Source organism: Oncorhynchus gorbuscha, linkage group LG12 (assembly GCF_021184085.1).
Source record: "Oncorhynchus gorbuscha isolate QuinsamMale2020 ecotype Even-year linkage group LG12, OgorEven_v1.0, whole genome shotgun sequence".
Lineage (NCBI taxonomy): Eukaryota > Metazoa > Chordata > Actinopteri > Salmoniformes > Salmonidae > Oncorhynchus > Oncorhynchus gorbuscha.
This window is the reverse complement of record NC_060184.1, coordinates 62140448-62153668: the sequence shown is the minus strand read 5'-3', so window position 1 is coordinate 62153668 and position 13221 is coordinate 62140448. Positions and strand designations below refer to the sequence as shown.

At 48.8% G+C, this 13221-nt stretch overlaps 1 protein-coding gene across 2 annotated transcripts in view; it reads left to right on the top strand.

The window, feature by feature from the left end:
• Window positions 1-250: 250 nt before the first annotated feature.
• The window catches only part of LOC123991207 (rho guanine nucleotide exchange factor 4-like), a 97503-nt gene continuing 84532 nt past the window's right edge, over window positions 251-13221 (top strand). Inside the window, exons 1-3 of one of the 2 annotated variants that reach the window (XM_046292542.1) lie at window positions 251-5528; window positions 6865-7143; window positions 10373-10502. In XM_046292542.1, the coding sequence (XP_046148498.1) occupies window positions 3768-5528; window positions 6865-7143; window positions 10373-10502 (2170 nt within the window). In that variant the 5' untranslated portion in view covers window positions 251-3767. The remainder of the gene's footprint in view (window positions 5529-6864; window positions 7144-10372; window positions 10503-13221) is intronic. The other variant, XM_046292543.1, reaches the window with a different exon arrangement.

The following is a 13221-nucleotide window of genomic DNA, read 5'->3' as shown; positions in this document are numbered from 1 at the left end:
ACACAGAGACAGAGAGGAGTAGCACACCCAACACAAAGACAGAGAGGAGTAGCACACCCAACACAGACACAGAGAGGAGTAGCACACCCAACACAGATACAGAGAGGAGTAGCACACCCAACACAGATACAGAGAGGAGTAGCACACCCAACACAGAGACAGAGAGGAGTAGCACACCCAACACAGACACAGAGAGGTGTAGCACACCCAACACAGATACAGAGAGGAGTAGCACACCCAACACAGATACAGAGAGGAGTAGCACACCCAACACAGATACAGAGAGGAGTAGCACACCCAACACAGATACAGAGAGGAGTAGCACACCCAACACAGACACAGAGAGGTGTAGCACACCCAACACAGATACAGAGAGGTGTAGCACACCCAACACAGATACAAACAGCCCAGTGCCACACACTTTAGAAACCACAGGGAACGTCCATTCAGCCAGTCCATGTGTGGGTATCCTCAACGGACCTGTCACAAAGACTCAGCCTCAGGCCTGCCTCGGTGCTACAAAGCTCCACATTGAGGCATGCATATCGGGTGTCCGCTGTCAGGAAGAGCACGAGGTGTGTGTCACCAACAGGAACTCAGCAGAGTCGACTGAACCGTCAGATACGGTGAACGGGATCTGTCCAATCATATCGTCCGTGGAGGCTGGACTTCCTTTAGAGGCGGGACTTACTGTAGATGTGGGACTTCCTGAAGAGGCGGGACTTCCTTGCTTGCTAGACGCCCATGTGCCTATACCTGTTCCTGACCCGTATCTCTCACCGTCACTAGACAGGAAGGGGATCAACCAGTCAGAATCCCAGTTAGCCTCACCTGTCCTACCTACTGGGCTAGAGAGTGGAGGAATTACAGAGATACAACAACGACAACAACAACAAACACAGTACTCCAGTTCACAACCCCAGGAAAAGGATGCCGTTCAAACCCAGGGCCTAATCCCTGAGCTCCAGGACCAGGGGGGCTCTAGCCCAGAGACACCCAGAGACAGTGAGCACTCGCCTGGGGAGCATGAGTGGGATGAGGCCTGGCTGAGGGAAGGCTCCACCTCTGTAGAGCTAAAGCCTGGTTTTGCTCATCCTCAGTCTGACACTGAGGGGGGCATTGAGGAATGCCTACCCTCCAACCCCTACTCCCTCCCCCACATAGACAGGTCGCTTTGCTCTGACAGCTTAGGGTCAGACGACTCAGAACATTCCCAGCTGAAGACCTCAGACAGAGAGTACAGGACAGGATCAACCCATTCCCTGTCTGTGAAAAGAGAGGAGGAGAAGGAGGAGGAGAAAGAGGAGGAGGAAGATAGTCATGTTTGCAGTCAGCAGGAGCAGGCAGTAGAAAGCACGTCCTGTCGTTATTCAGCACAGTCAAACACTGTTATAGCAGAACTCTCTGACCGTACAGACACTGTTACAGCAGAACTCTCTGACCGTACAGACACTGTTACAGCAGAACTCTCTGACCATACAGACATTGTTATAGCAGAACTCTCTGACCGTACAGACACTGTTACAGCAGAACTCTCTGACCATACAGACATTGTTATAGCAGAACTCTCTGACCGTACAGACACTGTTACAGCAGAACTCTCTGACCTAACAGACACTGTTACAGCAGAACTCTCTGACCGTACAGACACTGTTACAGCAGAACTCTCTGACCATACAGACACCGTTACAGCAGAACTCTCTGACCATACAGACACTGTTACAGCAGAACTCTCTGACCATACAGACACTGTTACAGCAGAACTCTCTGACCATACAGACACTGTTACAGCAGAACTCTCTGACCTAACAGACACTGTTACAGCAGAACTCTCTGACCGTACAGACACTGTTACAGCAGAACTCTCTGACCATACAGACTCTGTTACAGCAGAACTCTCTGACCATACAGACTCTGTTACAGCAGAACTCTCTGACCATACAAATACTGTTACAGCAGAACTCTCTGACCATACAGACACTGTTACAGCAGAACTCTCTGACCATACAGACACTGTTACAGCAGGACTCTCTGACCATACAAACACTGTTATAGCAGAACTCTCTGACTCTGACCATATTGGGCTGCCAAGCACAGAGGAGACAGAGGATGCTATAGTCCCCTTCAGCCCTACAGGAGTCTTCATAGAGATCACCAGTGATCTGCTTGTTGACCTCAGCTCACAGGGTTTGTCTAGTGACATAGGCCAGGGGTCAACCCAACCTACAGAGACTGAATCTCTTCAGGGAGACAGCACAGAACCCTCTGCCTTAGATCAGGAAGCCACACCGCTGAGGAGGATAAAGATTACCGTGGGAACAGACTCTACTGTGTGTAACGACGAGGTACAGAGCCAACTGAAGGAGCTAGACATCCATCACAGCATTTCTGGGCCTGAACCCTCTCTCTGCACCGTGCCACCCTCCATCCTGCCTCTGTCCTGCCTCTCTGACTCCAACAACAACACCAAGGCCAGCGAAGGGTTGGTGTTGAGGTCTCCCTGTACAAGGGGTAAGGGGCCAGAGCAGTGGTCCTCCAAGGTAGAGGTAGCCCCCCAGAGCAGCTCAGAGGAGGGTGGGGATAAAACCCATGATGAGTCCCCTTCCCTGACCGAGCCCTCCACGTTTACCTCTGACCTCCTGGGGGAGTCACTAGACAGCCCCCTAGAATACCCCCCTGAGGACTCTGAGGAGTTCCTGTCCTACCTGGCCTACAAGCACTACTGGAGCAGCGAGGACTCAGCCGTGTCTGGGTTGGGGGACGAGTGTCACTTCAGCTTGGCTGAGGTGGAGGAGCTAGAGAGGCTCCAGGGAGAGGGCCACGGAGACGTCCCTTATCAGAACCATACTGAAACTACAGGCTGTAGGAGAGATACATCTAACCATACAGACACTACAGGCTGTAGGAGAGATATCTCAGACCATACAGAAACTACAGGCTGTGGGAGAGATATATCTAACCATACAGACACTGCAAGCTGTAGGAGAGATATATCTAACCATACAGACACTACAGGCTGTAGGAGAGATATATCTAACCATACAGACACTACAGGCTGTGGGAGAGATATATCTAACCATACAGACACTACAGGCTGTAGGAGAGATATATCTAACCATACAGACACTACAGGCTGTAGGAGAGATATCTCAGACCATACAGACACTACAGGCTGTAGGAGAGATATCTCAGACCATACAGACACTACAGGCTGTAGGAGAGATATATCTAACCATACAGACACTGCAGGCTGTGGGGAGGTTGTAGAGGGGGTAGTTAATTCTAATTGTGCTGTTAACAGTCCTTCAGACCTTTCTGAACCCTTAGCTTCCTACCTGGAGACCAGAGGCCTGCTATTGGACAGCGCAGAGAAAGAGGAGGTGCAGCAGTCCAGCCCCCACCAATCCCCTAACCCTCCCTCAGAGGGAGACAGACAGGACTGTAGCAAATCACCTGGGGCTTTAGGATTAGAGGACAGTTTGTTTGCTGAGGAGTCCAGCTCGTACAGCACCTACCTCCAGACCAGCTCTCACCCTGCCCTCCTGCAGCAGGATCGTGGGGTGAGGATTGTGAGATACCCCTACTCCGACGTCAGTCTCAACCTGCTCTCTCTCAGTAGCCTCGAGCCCATCCTAGAGGCAGACTCCGACCGCTCCCTGGACAACTCTGGGATTGTGGAAGATGTGACTGGAGTAGAGGGGGAGGGGGAGGAGGAGGAGGAGGAGGAGGAAGAAGGGGAGGAGGAGGAGCGAAGACAGAGTTTTAGGATGAGGCCCACTGAGAAAGACAGGGACAGTGTTGTCCTGTCTGGTGACATCATCCTGTCAAACTCCACCTCCGGCCTTGAGAGCCCGTCGTTGTGTCTCCCCGAGGACTCATCCAGTATCGAGTCATCAGAGCACCAACTGGACTCGTTGACCTTTGACCCCGATGACCTCAGGGTTATGACCTTACCACACGACAGGGACCATGTAAGCAGCGAAAGCCGCTCCAGTCCAACCCCCACCTCTGTGTCCTACGACTTTGACACTACCAGCACTAACAGTGAGGAGACGGAAGAGTCCATCCTGCCTGTCTCGGGGGGGAACACCAACCTCCACAAACCCATGAAGAGCAACTCTAAAGACAGTCAGGCAGGGAGGTCCAAGAGCTCCAAGTTCTCTGTTTTTGCCAAGATGCCTTCTTTCAGGAAGGGGAAGAGTCTGAAGAATGCCAAGGAGGAGGACTTGCCCCGGGACTCACCAGACCTGGGCCTGAGCAGGGATATGGGGGGAGGACAGGTGGGACAAGGGGGAGACACCTCTGATGATGACAATGTTTTCTTGAAGGGGGACATCCTGAGCCAGACGGTTCAGCAGCCCTTCTCCTCTGGTCTGGGTGGTCGCTACGAGACAGAGCAGGAGGATTACAGCTTCTTCCCCTCCACACCGCGCACCCGCCATGTCCGCCTGCTCTTCAGGGATGGGCCTGGGGACACCCCCCTGACCTCCCAGCCCGGAGGTCTCAGACACAACCAGACCGGGGCCCCCGAGGGCCTGCACGGCTACAAGAGGAGCAAGAGCTCTGACAGCCTCAACCTCCGCATGCGCTTCGCCCAGGCCCACAAGTCCCTGTCCAGCCTGTTTGAGTCTCGCTCCATGGACAAGGAGAACGAGGAGGAGCAGGTGAACATTGAGACTGGGAGTGAAGGGGAGGTGGGGCGAGCCAAACAGTCCTGGAGGAGGCTAAAGAGAGAGAGGGCCAAGGAGGCAGAGCTGCTGAGGAGGACCCTGTCTGTCCCGGTCGGGGACGGGATCAAGGGAGGGGACGGTGAGGATGGGGGTGTGAGGACGCCCAGACAGACCCATAGTGACTATGCGTCCCGCTCTGCCTCAGTGCTTAGTGTCCCTGGGTCCCCCTCCTCTCTCAGGGCCCTGTGTCTCACCGACCCCCTCACTAAGAGGGGCTTCCAGGACAGTCACAGCGTGGCTGGGGAGAACACCCCACTGGGCTGCAAGTCAGAGGGCCAGAGGAGGAAAGGGAAAGTCCCACCCAACGACCTGTCAATCAACTTCTCTGACTCCGGACCGCACTCCTCGGACGACTCTGAAGCCCCACCGACAAACGACTCCAGCCCTCTGTCGCCCATGAGCCCCGCCTCCCTGGCCACCCTAGCCAATCAGCTGTCTTGGTCCAGCTCCCGGTCCCCAGGAGGAGCCTATGAGAGCACAGCGTCTAGCATGGCAGCAACACCAGACACCCCAGTGAGACCCATGAGCCCCAAGCCCCACAGCCCCAGACCGGCTGCCCAGCACAGGCCCTTCCGCTACCCCCAATCTGCCTCAGCCCGGGCCTCAGCCCTGTCCTTGCTCCTCATGGCTCAGTCAGCCAGTGTAGAGGGCTTGTCTGACCCACCAGAGAAGCCCAAGACCCTGAAGCCCAGAGCGGGGCCGCTAGGCTCCTCCTCCCTCAGTCCATTGGAGGACAGTGGAGTGGACAGCCAATCACAGATCAGCCTGCTTACACCTATGTCCATCAACCAGTTTGAGGTAAGATACAGCTATATGATAACAAAGCTAATAATGCCTCATTGTTATCATTTGTCTGAAGAATTTCATGTGGTAATTAAACAGCCCCAAAAATGTAATCTATTGACCAAAAATAAACAATGTATTCTCAGCTATCCATCCATACTGTGTGTGATGACACTCACCCAGGGCCGATCCATCTTTGATTGACAAGAGTAGGTTGTGTGAGAGAACAGTCTTCACTGGGGTCTGCTGTTCCAACGTTTTGTCCCCATTGTGATATAATGGCCTGACTGTTAGTCTGTTTAACATCATGATAAAGCAGCCTTGTTTACCAATCTATCAAGATGTAGAGGGGAGGCCAGGCAGGGTGCACCATGGGATAAAGTGTTGACTCTGTCTTTCACTAGCCCTGCCTCAGCCCAGGCTCGGACTGAATGTAAATAACAGCCAGGGCCTAGGGCACTTCATCCATCTCACTGTGTGTGTGTGTGTGTGTGTGTGTGTGTGTGTGTGTGTGTGTGTGTGTGTGTGTGTGTGTGTGTGTGTGTGTGTGTGTGTGTGTGTGTGTGTGTGTGTGTGTGTGTGTGTGTGTGTGTGTGTGTGTGTGTGTGTGTGTGTGTGTGTGTGTGTGTGTGTGTGTGTGTGTGTGTGTGTGTATGCGTGCGTGCCTGTGAGAGATTCTGTGTGTTATGCATTTGTGTGTGTGTTTGTGCATGCGTGTTTGTTCAGATGAAATGCAGAACAAGCCCCTCTTTATCTCCCTCCCTCCGCTCTCCCCTCTCCTGAAAGAGAGATGAGGAGGAGTGAAACGGCAGAGTCAGCTCTTTCTTTCCTCCGCTGTGCTCTGCTGTCACTGGCGTGGCGTGTGAGTTAGTAGTCTGCTTCCGTCCCATCCCGCCTGACAGCTCTGAAACAGCCCAGCCAGCCCAGCCGTACGCAGCAGGCGGCTGGGCTGCGGACTGCGTGTTTTAGCCCCCCCTAGTGGAGCCTGCAGGAAGCACCTTGCAGGCAGCCAAGCTGGGACAAAGAAGCTGAACCACAGCATGATTACAAGTCATGTGACTTAGCTCAGTATTTATGCACGCAGGAAATAGAATGAGCCATTTTAATCAGTGGAATTACCTGTCAAGGTGCATCAGTTATGTCAAGCACACCAATAAGACAATTTCATACACCTGTTACATCATACCTTGCAACCCTGCATAACAACTGTTTACAATCATGTACCAGTAAGAATGATATGCTGTCATGTACACAGAGAGACGGCATATTAGTTGCATAGAGGCCCGGTACTATAGTCTGGAATGAAAGTGACATTGCCAATCCCATTAACCAGTTGACTATGCACCTAAAGACTCAGGGTGGCTGTAGACCCACCAGCCAGGCAGGAGGAGAGAAGAGGCTAGCAGAGCTTAAGTCCCCTGGGTCTGGACTGGTCACTACTGCCTCAGCCCTCAGACCACCACCAGGCCACAGGCCGAACAGGGAGAGGGACAGGGGTCCAAGACGCCACCGCTGCTCCTCAGACGACCTGTGGATCGAAGAGGAGAAGAGACGGAAGCGGAAGCTGGCCCGAGTCGTGAGGGGCAGCCTGGGACAACTCAACACCCACTGTCCTGAAGACCTGGAGAAAGTAAGACTCCACCATGCTCACCGCTGCAAAACAACCTACAGCCTAGAAGAGAGGGAACCTGTCTCTCTCCTCCTCCTCCTCCTCCTCCTCCTCCTCCTTGCTCCTCTTCATCTACGTACTGTCTCAGGGAAGTGTTTTCTCCTCCTCCTCTCCTCCTCCTCGCTCCTCTTCATCTACGTACTGTCTCAGGGAAGTGTTTTCTCCTCCTCCTCCTTGCTCCTCTTTATCTACGTACTGTCTCAGGGAAGTGTTTTCTCCTTCTCCTCCTTGCTCCTCTTTATCTACGTGCTGTCTCAGGGAAGTGTTTTCTCCTCCTCCTCTCCTCCTCCTCGCTCCTCTTCATCTACGTACTGTCTCAGGGAAGTGTTTTCTCCTTCTCCTCCTTGCTCCTCTTTATCTACGTACTGTCTCAGGGAAGTGTTTTGCTCCTTTATCTACGTACTGTCTCCTCCTACTGTCTCAGGGAAGTGTTTTCTCCTTCTCCTCCTTGCTCCTCTTTATCTACGTACTGTCTCAGGGAAGTGTTTTCTCCTTCTCCTCCTTGCTCCTCTTTATCTACGTACTGTCTCAGGGAAGTGTTTTCTCCTCCTCCTCCTTGCTCCTCTTCATCTACGTACTGTCTCAGGGAAGTGTTTTCTCCTCCTCCTTTCCTCCTCCTCCTCCTTGCTCCTCTTCATCTACGTACTGTCTCAGGGAAGTGTTTCCTCTTCCTCCTCTTCTCCTCCTCCTCCTCCTTGCTCCTCTTCATCTACGTACTGTCTCAGGGAAGTGTTTCCTCTTCCTCCTCTTCTCCTCCTCCTCCTCCTTGCTCCTCTTCATCTACGTACTGTCTCAGGGAAGTGTTTCCTCTTCCTCCTCCTTCTCCTCCTCCTCCTCCTTGCTCCTCTTCATCCTCCTCCTCCTCCTTGCTCCTCTTCATCTCGTACTGTCTCAGGGAAGTGTTTCCTCCTCCTTCCTCCTTGCTCCTCTTCATCTACGTACTGTCTCCTCCTCCTCCTCCTTGCTCCTCTTCATCTACGTACTGTCTCAGGGAAGTGTGCTCCTCTTTCTACGTACTGTCTCAGGGAAGTGTTTTCTCCTCCTCCTTGCTCCTCTTCATCTACGTACTGTCTCAGGGAAGTGTTTTCTCCTCCTCCTCCTTGCTCCTCTTCATCTACGTACTGTCTCAGGGAAGTGTTTTCTCCTCCTCCTCCTTGCTCCTCTTCATCTACGTACTGTCTCAGGGAAGTGTTTTCTCCTCCTCCTCCTTGCTCCTCTTCTGTCTCCTCCTCCTCGCTCCCGTACTGTCTCAGGGAAGTGTTTTCTCCTCCTCCTCCTTGCTCCTCTTCATCTACGTACTGTCTCAGGGAAGTGTTTTCTCCTCCTCCTCCTTGCTCCTCTTCATCTACGTACTGTCTCAGGGAAGTGTTTTCTCCTCCATCTCTTCTCTCCTTCGCCAGCTGTTTTCTCCCAGAAGTCTTGGCATCTCTCCTTTGTTTACATTTTTTCTCTTCTCTTTTTTGGATGTCTTTCTCGCTTGCTCATGTTTCTGTGCCAGTCTCTCTCAGCGTCTCCTCTTAGCCTAAACCTGTATGAACCTTCAGGTCAATCTCCTCTGGACAAACATATTATTACTATTCCTATAGTATTATTACATATAATACACACACAGTACCAGTCAAAAATGTTAACACACCTACACATTTTTCTTTATTTTTAATATTTTCTACATTGTAGAATAATAGTGAAGACATCAAAACTATGAAATAACATATATGGAATCATGTAGTAACCAAAAAAGTGTTAAACAAATCAAAATATATTTTAGATTTTAGATTCTTCAAGGTAGCCACCCTTTGCCTTGATGACAGCTTTGCACACTCTTGGCATTCTCTCAACCAGCTTCATGAGGAATGCTTTTCCAACAGTCTTGAAGAAGTTCCCACATATGCTGAGCACTTGTTGGCTGCTTTTCCTTCACTCTGCAGTCTAACTCATCCCATACCACCTCAATCGGGAGGTTGAGTGATTGTGGAGGCCAGGTCATCTGATGCAGCACTCCATCACTCGCCTTCTTGGACAAATAGCCCTTACACAGCCTTGAGGTGTGTTGGGTCATTGTCCTTCTGAAATAATAATAATAGTCCCACTAAGCGCAAACCAGATGGGATGGCGTATTGCTGCAGAATGCTGTGGTAGCCATGCTGGTTAAGTGTGCCTTAAATTCTAAATTAATCACAGACAGTGTCACCAGCAAAGCACCCCCACACCATCACACCTCCTCCTCCATGCTTCACAGTGGGAACCACAGATGCAGATGCGTTCACCTACTCTGCATCTCACAAAGACATGGCGGTTGGAACCAAAAATCTCAAATTTGGTCTAATGTCCATTGCTTGTGTTTCTTGACCCAAGCAAGGCTCTTCTTATTGGTGACCTTTAGTAGTGTTTCTTTGCAGCAATTCGACCATGAAGGTCTGATTCCACGCTGTCTCCTCTGAACAGTTGATGTTGAGATGTGTCTGTTACTTGAACTCTGTGAAGCATTTATTTGGGCTGCAATTTCTGAGGCTGGTAAACTCTAATGAACTTATCCTCTGCAGCAGAGGTAACTCTGGGTCTTCCTTTCCTGTGGCGGTCCTCATGAGAGCCAGTTTCATCATGGCACTTGATGGTTTTTGCGACTGCAGTTGAAGAAACGTTCAAAATTCTTGAAAGGTTCCATATTGACTGACCTTCATATCTTAAAGTAATGATGGACTATCATTTCTCTTTGCTTACTTGAGCTCTTTTACCAAATAGGGCTATCTTCTGTATATACCACCCCTTACCTTGTCACAACACAACTGATTGGCTCAAACACACAGAAGAAAATACATTTAACAAGACACACGTGTTCGTCACCTGGAATGCATTTCAATTATCTCATGAAGCTGGTTGAGAGAATGCCAAGAGTGTGCAAAGCTGTCATGTTTAACACTTCTCTGGTTACTACATGATTCCATATGTGTTATTTCATAGTTTTGATGTCTTCACTATTATTCTATAATGTAGAATTTTTTTTTTTAAATATAAAGAAAAACCCTTGAATGAGTTAGTGTGTCCAAACCTTTGACTGTTACTTCAAAAAAAAAGAAAGGCAGGGTCTTAACATAGCAAGTTAGCAGTGTACTAACTACTGTACACCAATAGACTGCTAAGAGGTAGGCCTTGTTGGATCCCAAGCCTCGATTTGCCCTTCTCCCCACAGGCACGGGCTCGAGTGTCCCTGTCGACCATGGAGGAGTTCTCCGGGATTCCCCTGAAGGCCCACTGCTTCTCCCAGAGCACCCCCATCGGACTTGACTGTCTGGGCTGGAGACGACACATCTCCTACCCCTGTGAGTAGCTCCTTCCTCCCTTTACATCCTCCTACCCCTGGGAGTACTGCATACTACCGCACACTGCTGGCTCTCTCACTCGCTGTGCCTGGGTTGGTTCCAATACTCTAAAATGTCTCCTTTTCCTCATGATGACCACGTACAGGACCTTCAGAAAGTATTCATACCTCTTGACTTATTCCACATTTTGTTGTGTTACAGCCTGAATTCAAAATGGATCAAAACAATTATCTCACCCATCTACACACAATACCCCATAATGATAATGCAGTTTTTTTTAGCACATTTATTGAAAATGAAATACAGTAATACAGTATTTCATTTACACAAGTATTCACAGCACAATACATGTTAGAATCAGCTTTGGCAATATTTGCCCATTTTTTTCCCAACCGTTTTTGGTTGGTTGTTGACCATTGCTAGACAACCATTTTCAAGTCATGCCATATATTTTCAAACAGTCAAAGAAACTGTAGATCGGCCACTCAGGAACATTCACTGTCTTCTTAGTAAGCAACTCCACTGAAGATTTGGCCTTGTGTTTTAGGTTAACGATTACAAGCATACCCATAACAGCCACTATGTATGACAATATGGAGAGTGATACTCAGTAATATGTTGTATTAGATTTGCCCCAAACATAACACTTTGTATTCAGGACAAAGCGTTAATTGTTTTGCTATATTTTTTTGCAGTATTACTTTAGTGCCAGAATTCATGTCTTGTAATATTTGTATTCTGTACAGGCTTCCTTCTTTTCACTCTGTCATTTAGGTTAGTATTGTGGAGTAACTATAATGTTGTTGATCCATCCTCAATTTTTTCATATCACAGCCATTAAACACTGTAACAGTTTTAAATGGCCTCATGGTGAAGTCCCTGAGTGGTTTCCTTCCTCTCCGGCAACTGAGTTAGGAAGAACGCCTGTAACTTTATAGTGACTGGGTGTATTGATACACCATCCAACCTGTAATTAATAAGTTCACTATGCTTATTTTGTTTTACCCATTTACCAATAGGTGCCCTTTGTGAGGCATTAGAAAACCTCCCTGTTTGTTGTGGTTGAATCTGTGTTAGAAATTCCCTGCTCGACCGAGGGACCTTACAGATAATTGTATGTGTGAAGTACAGAGATGGGGTAGTCATTCAGAAATCCTGTTAACCACAATTATTGCACACAGAGTGAATCCATGCGACTTATTATGTGACTTGTTAAGCACATTTTTACTCGTGAACTTATTTAGGGTTGAATACTTTTTGACTCAAGACATTTCAGCTTTTCATTTTCAATTCATTTGTAAAAAGAAAAAAAGAAAAAACAAACAAAATACTATTCCCCTTTGACATGATGGGGTTGGTTATTCTGTGTAGGCCAGTGACACAAGCATCTAAATTGAATCCATTTTAAATTCAAGCTGTAACACAGCAAAAAGTGGAACAAGTCAAAAGGTGTGAATACTTCCTGAAGGCACTGTGGTAACTTGAATCTAAGTCAGTGTGGGCTTGGCCCCCACCTCAATCTCAGACTCCAACTCCAGGCATAATGTCTTTCCCAACGGCCGCAGCCAGGCTCTGAGTTTCAGTGCTGCTCCTCTGTTCATTATCTATCCTCATTGCATGTCACGTTTACCCCTACCTACATGTACATACTGTATTGTCTCAACTACCTCGTACCCCTGCACATTGACACGGTACCAGTACTCCTTGTATACAGCCTCATTATTGTTATTTTTTGTGTTACTATTCTCTATTTTTAATTCTGCATTGCTGGGAAAGGGCTCTTAAGTAATCATTTCATGGTAAGTCTACACTTGTTGTATTCGGCGTGTGTGACAAATACAATTTAGTTTGAGTTTTGTGTTTAAAATCATGTACTCACCAAATCCTGGATTATCCCGGCGATATCATGCCAGGCAACATCTGTTGTGAAACAACAACTTTATTTTGGAGCTAGGTCTCAGACTAGTCTCTGAGCTAATTACTATGTCCTTTGGCATGGGCAGAGTATAGTTGTAGTTCCGTTTACCACCAGCAGAGGTCACCGCATCCTCTACACGTCAGTGGTCCCACAGTTTGTTGGAGCTTGTAATGGCATTATACTATTTGCGTTGACAGACCCACTTTATCCATTTGTATTGACAGTCCCTCGGGATGAGAGCCAGTGTCGTCATAGGTTTTAAATCCCGGGCATTGAGGTTCTCTGGGAACAATATAGAAACACTGTGTTTTTCACAGTGATTGGCCTCTGTAAGGTATGCTTGGTCACAAACTGCTGTCTCCAGACAGATCTTATTTTGCATTGTCTTATCAGTCCTTTTCTAAAACCAGCCATCACTTAGTGGGAACACAGAGTGCTCCTGGAATGCGTGTGTGTGTGTGTGTGTGTGTGTGTGTGTGTGTGTGTGTGTGTGTGTGTGTGTGTGTGTGTGTGTGTGTGTGTGTGTGTGTGTGTGTGTGTGTGTGTGTGTGTGTGTGTGTGTGTGTGTGTGTGTGTGTCTGTGTCTGTGTGTGTCTGTGCATGTGTGTGTGTCAGGCTGTCTGTCAGGCTCTCCTCTTTGTCTGAGAGGCATATAGAAAGTGGAATATGGTGTGAGGGAATGGTTTAGGAAAATATCAGTAATTCATTATCTACTAATTTTAAGCTTTCTTTCAAGGCTATTTGAAAAAAGAAGGCACAATGAGTTAAGTCTGACTGTGAGGGTGCCTAAGGTAACCTAGC